Source organism: Hylobates moloch, unplaced genomic scaffold, assembly GCF_009828535.3.
Source record: "Hylobates moloch isolate HMO894 unplaced genomic scaffold, HMol_V3 SCAFFOLD_4, whole genome shotgun sequence".
Lineage (NCBI taxonomy): Eukaryota > Metazoa > Chordata > Mammalia > Primates > Hylobatidae > Hylobates > Hylobates moloch.
The window spans coordinates 103,918,939-103,925,458 of NW_026652279.1; the positions used below are offsets into that span (position 1 = coordinate 103,918,939).

A 6,520-nucleotide genomic window follows, 5' to 3' on the forward strand; every position below is an offset into this window, starting at 1 on the left:
CCTCAATGAGATACCATCTCACGCTAGTGAGAATGGCAATTATTAAAAAGTCAAGAAGCAACAGGTGCTGGTGAGGCTGTGGAGAAATAGGAAAGCTTTTACACTGTTGGTGGGAATGTAAATTAGTTCAATCATTGTGGGAAACAGTGTGGCAATCCCTCAAAGACCTAGAACCAGAAATACCATTTGACCCAGCAATCCCATTACTGGATATATACCCACAGGAATATAAATCATTCTATTATAAAGATACATGCACATATATGTTCATTGCAGCACTATTCACAATAGCAAAGACATGGAATCAACCCAAATGCCCATCAATGGTAGACTGGACAGGCTGGGCATGGTGGCTCACGTCTGTAATCCCAGCACTTTGGGAGGCCGAGGCAGGTGGATCACGAGGTCAGGCATTCGAGATCAGCCTGGGCAACATAGTGAAACCTTGTCTCTACTAAAAATAGAAAAAAAATCAGCCAAGCATGGTGGCAGGCACCTGTAATCCCAGCTACTTGGGAGGCTGAGGCAGGAGAATCATTTGAACCTGGGAAGCGGAGGTTGCAGTGAGCCGAGATCACGCCATTGCACTCCAGCCCAGGCGACAGTGTGAGACTCTGTCTCAAAAAAAAAAAAAAATTGTAGACTGGATAAAGAAAATGTGGTGTATATATATACACCATGGAATACTATGCAGCCATAAAAAGGAACTGGATCATGTCCTTTGCAGGGACATGGATGGAGCTGGAAGTCATTATCCTCAGTAAACTAACACAGGAACAGAAAACCAAACACCACATGTTCTTATAAGTGGGAGCTAAACAATGAGAACACAGAGGCACAGGGAGGGGAACAACATACACTGGGTCCTGTTGTGGGGGCAGAAGGAGGGGAGAATATCAGGATAAACAGCTAATGCCTGTGGGGCTTACTACCTAGGTGATGAGTTGATAGGTGCAGCAAACTACCATGGTACACTTTTACCTATGTAACGAAGCTGCACATCCTGCACATGTATTCTGGAACTTAAAATTAAATGAAATTAATTTTAAAAATATATATAGCTAAGAAGTTAATGTAATTTTATGGAAAACATTCTTCTCATTTTTTACCAAAATAGTAATTCTAAATAGATTCTGCCTCCCCCAAAGAAGATTTAGTCTTGAGAATACAATGTATTTATGGCCTAAAATAAAATATTTAATATTTAAATATATTTTGTAGTTGGATACCTATGTTTTCACAAAGTGTAAAGATATTTAAATATTCCACTCAAAAACTCTAAATGTGACTGTAAATGCATGTACATTTCAAATTTGGGTAGCAAGCATTGGTATATTCCTCTAGGATTTGGCCTTGCTTTTAAGCTTGATACTTTAGCACATATTCAAGAAATGTATAGTTGCCTTAGGACTAATTTTGGATGCCCTGTGTCATAGGAGAAAATATTTTTCTGAGTCAGTTAAATATTTATGAAATATCTTGAAATTATCTCAAGTTTGGCAATAGCATTGGCTATGGAAAGAGTATTTTGCAGAAGGATTCATTACTGCTAAAGAACCCCAAGAGCTCTTAAAGGGTAAAGGGGAGAAAGAGAGAGACAATGACTGAAGACTTAAACCAGTTTGATCTATTTCATTTAATAGTTGAAAAATAAATAAATTACAAAACAGGGTGGATATTTGGAATCTTTATGTTCTCAGACAAGTTATTTTATTTTATAACCCTGTTTTTTAAGGCCATTTTGGAAGTCATCTTTTTAATAATTTTCAAATATTTCAATTTTTTTTGAAGAAGTTGTTTGACTTCACATATTAGCAAACTGACTATGCCTTTCACTTAAAGAAACTAGGATTTGGAGGCCTTAACTCTTTCTTTTAGTTTTTCAGAGAGTGAATAACTAGCAGTTATTCACCCTTGAATAGGTTTAACTTATTCCTGCAACAAATATTTGCAAAGTACTTGCTGTGCGCACTTGGCAGTCATCATCTATTTCTGAAAGTTAAATATTGAATTCTTGGCACTCATAAGAAGAAGTTTCTTTAAGAAGCAAGAATAATAATTTTGAGAGAAAAGAGCCAATAGTGTTTTGAGGGAAAGCATCAACCAACAGATAATTATGTTTAAGTAATTTTTTACACACTTACATTACAAAGTATAAAGACTTTAAATTAAATATTCCTCTCAAATCGAAGACTTGTAATGCAACTGCAAATGCATTTACAGTCCAAATTTATGTAGCAGGTACTGGTATCTTTCTCTAGAATTAGTTCTCACTTTTAAATTTAATATTTTAGTGCAAGAAACGTTGCCTTAGGACTAATTGTGGGTGCCCTGCTGTCCCGCATCATTTTATTCTCAGAGATCCCAGAAGAGCCTTTGAGACAGAGAGAGGGAGAGAGAGCAAAGAAAGAGAGAGAGAGACAGAAAGAAAGAAAGAAAGAAAGAAAGAAAGAAAGAAAGAAAGAAAGAAAGGAGAGAGAAAGAAAGAAAGAAAAGAGAAAGAAAGAAAAGAGAGAAAGAAAGAAAAGAAAGAGAGAAAGAAATAAAGAAACTAAATTGGTTTTGACTTTTGAAGTCAAAAGCCACTGTGTATAGTTATGAGAATGTCACAGTTAAGAGTTTATGTAGAATGTGATTTTTTTTTTGTACCAGTTGGGAATTCTTTGGTGTCAGCTTATTTTTGTTTTATGAACTTATTTTTGTAGCTTTCACTTCCTGAATCACTGAATATAAACTAAAATGAATGAACTGAATGCTAATTATGTTTCTTGCTGGTTAAGTATTTAATCCCCAATTTTCTATTATCAATAAACTTTTTTCCTTTTCTTTCATTTTTAAAATTTTCTTTCTGCGTTTTTTCTTTCATTTTTAATTCTTTCTACCTTTTCCTGTTCTTTTATTTTAGGACCTGGGGATACCGAAAGTGGGCCATGTGAAGCGAATTCTCCAGGGAATTAAAGAGCTTGGAAGGAGCACTCCACAGTCGGAGGTGTAATCATATTGGTGCTATTCCTTGGAAGAGAAGTTATTGCCACTTAATACAAAGTCTTTGGAAGCAAGTGGCTGTTCTTGTAGTTTTCTGCTTAGATAAGTAAGCACCACTGAAGCATTTCTGTGGCTTGATATTTTGCTGTGGGTGAAATTTTGATTTGAGGTATTAGAAAATATTTTTGTGCCAAACAATACATTCCACAAAGCCATTTTCTTTTTGTGCAAACCTGACATGTTCAAATATATTCACAATAGTAATAAGGTAGGAGGAATCTGAGACGATTGCATTGTCTAAAAGGTGGAATTGCAAAATGTTTACTTTCCATAGATCTGGTCTGATGGAATGTTCCTACGTGCAACTGCATAACAATATGTGGTTAAAACTTCCTGGGTTTCATTACTGGGGGGCATTGGCCATTTTCTTAAAATCATAGGTTAGGAGACTAAAATATAAATTAAGTTGTGATTTGAATGTAGATTGGTATCACCTCCAACTCCTAGTGCTTAGTGGTCAAAGAATATGTTGAAAACCTTTCCAATACTATGAATGAATGCAAATCTTAATGCACGATGTTCCTGCCTGAAATGTCTTTCTTTTTCTTGCATGTCACATCTAATATTGTAACACTTTGAATAGCTTTCTTGTCAGTTTTAATCTTAATGGGATTTAATTTATTACTAAACTACATTTTTGTTGGCTAAGGGCACTGCACTTTTCTGTTTTTTAATGTGGGATTTTGCATAAATATTCTGTACCTAAGACTTTGCGAAAGTATGTCTGTGCCATAATCAACAAATGATATACATCATATGCAAGTCAATTTTATTTCAATCTATGATAAGCAGTAGGCGTGCACGTTAAGAAAATTCTCTGGATATTTTCATAAAATTACGTGCTGCCTTACCTGACAAAACTTGTTACAGCTTTCCAAACCAAAATTTCCACATTTTGTTTCTAATTTTTAATTTCAATTTAATAATTATTTAATATTCTATTTGAATTTATAATATAGTAAAGTGTTGATATCCAGGAATTCCCTGAGGTCCTGAGATTTATATACTGACAGATAACCCAGACTCACCCGCTCTCTACAGTGACTTCTGACACAAACTTCCGAACAGAAGAGATTTAAATTTTTTCTTAAGGGCTTTATGTTGTTATTATTATTATCTCACTTAATTCTTAATTCTTATGAGGTGGATATTATTTTCCTTTTTCTAAACCACTCTACTTCAGTGTAGCTTATTATTAGAAGTTAACATTACAATGATCAAATCTTTGAAAGCCAAAGGCATACGTATCAAAAAGTCACAAAAATATCCATAAATAAGCTTTCTTTAGCCATTATATACCAAAACATTAATTATAATATTTTAAAATTTGTATATAAGAGAAATAAACAGGGTACTGACTCAGTGGTGACAATTTTTATGAAGTAGCCTGCTAGGTGCTTAATAGATATATATACACACAGATATATACATATACACATATATGTGTATATACACATACATACACATATACATTTATATGTGTATATATATACCTACATACATATAATCTTGTGATATGGCATCATTGATATTTTCTAGACAATTATTTCCCCAATGTTTAAAGAGAAATACTAATAGGCGAGCATTTAAAATGAACTATTGTCAGGCATATTATTTAATTATATCAAAGGAGTTTAACTGTTTGACACTTTACTCTTGTTTATAACTTGAGTATTTAACTACTAGTAAAAATCACAAAATTTTAATGTCTTTAAAATAAATGACCCTGAGGGATTCCTGATCAAGTATGTCTGACTATATATTTTACCTAAGTTGTAAATAAATGGAAATTTTCCAAAGACAGTTATATCAAGTAGTTTAAAAAGAGTCGTGAGGCAGAGTGCTGTGGCTCACACCTGTAATCCCAGCACTTTGAGAGGTTGAGGTGGGTAGATCACCTGAGGTCAGGAGTTCGAGACCAGCCTGACCAGTGTAGTGAAACCTCATCTCTACTAAAACTACAAAAATTAGCCAGGTGTGTTGGCGGGCACCTGTAATCCCAGCTACTCGGGAGGCTGAGGCAGGAGAATTGCTTGAACTCAGGAGATGGAGGTTGCAGTGAGCTGAGATCACAACACTGTACTCTAGCCTGGGTGACAGAGCAAGACTCCATCTCAAAAAAAAAAAAATAGTCATGAATTACTCAATTATTCTAATTGTATCTTCACTTATGAAGTCAGAGGTCTCCTTTTTCAGTCCCTCTGATAGTCCCACCTAAGTGCTGTCCTGCTCCTGTGAACACTTTCCTGTGCAACCAAACAGTAGGTGCCAGGTTCCCAGAACTCTCTGACGTTACAGATCTCTGTCCATCTCTACTAAAAAAAGGAAATGTGAGGGAAAGAAGGGGAAGAACTCTAGCATAAATAATGTATTAATATAAATATGTATATTGATTTTCACCCCCCATCCCCCTTTGCTAATAGAAAAGAGTCTAGCTATGACATGTCCCAAATTTAAGAGTGTGATGTGAAGGATTGAATTTTTGTTTGTTTGTTTGTTTGGTGATCTTTTCACTGGTAGGTAACATCTTTTGTATATGCTGTAAAGTCTCAGTTAATGGAATCCTACAGTGCATTTCTGGCTAGCTCGGTTGGTAGAGCCTGAGTCTCTTAATGGAATCCTTAATTAGCTAGAATTTTCCTGCAAATGGCTTTGGATGAGGGAAATTCTACAAAATGACAATTTGGATATACTTTTTGTTAAATGAGAGCAATTTTCTCTGTATGCTTTGTCTATGCATGGCTGTGCAAGGCCCAAATGACTTCACTGACACCTGTTTCCAGGAGGGGGTCTTCAGAGCCTCCTTAGGCTCTTGTCAGTATCATAAATAATTCCTCTTCTTATAGCAGATGTGGTTACCAAAAAAAAATAAAAAGTAGGGAAGGGCTTCTCCATGGGATCGGATCACAGCTTTGGGGAGTGGGATGGGGCCTCTGTGCTTTGATCCATGCATGAGCTGGGGTGAGAAGTTCCCACCTGCACCTGACTGCAATGACTGTAATAGCTGGAATTGTCACCTCTTCTCCCTGATAGGCTCTTCCTCACCTGGAGGATCGGGGCTGGTGGGAGGGCAGGGAAGGGGAGGCCATCAGCCAGAATGTATTTTCTTTCAGTTCCATTTCCTGAGGAAGAACTTGCTTTTAAAGGAGGAAAGGGACAGAATCAGACCTAAATAAAATTCCTGAGTATGCAATATTTCTCTTTAGTGTCTCTTGACCTCCCTTTCTGAGTTTCTTTCCTACATTCTGGCTCTTCATTTTCCCAGTGTCCAATATAATCATGGTTGCTGAAATTCTCACTGCCTTCTACTTTCCTTTCCCCATCAATTAACCCACTACAAAATGACCCCTTTGATTTCTTGCTTAAGCATACATGGTGGGTCATTTAACTAAGTGTTAGGAAGAAAACAATTTAAAGACACCAATTTTACAGTTTGCATTCTGTAAAAGGATACTTGCTAGATAATCTAAATGAA

General features: G+C 35.9%; 1 protein-coding gene across 5 annotated transcripts in view; it reads left to right on the plus strand.

The window, feature by feature from the left end:
- DGKH (diacylglycerol kinase eta) overlaps positions 1-3,059 on the plus strand; it is a 193,962-nt gene extending 190,903 nt beyond the window's left edge. For all 5 annotated transcript variants that reach the window (XM_032150777.2, XM_032150772.2, XM_058437830.1 and 2 more), the window contains one exon: positions 2,906-3,059. In XM_032150777.2, coding sequence (XP_032006668.1) covers positions 2,906-2,995 — 90 coding nt within the window. In that variant the 3' untranslated portion in view covers positions 2,996-3,059. The remainder of the gene's footprint in view (positions 1-2,905) is intronic.
- The last annotated feature ends 3,461 nt before the right edge of the window (positions 3,060-6,520 follow it).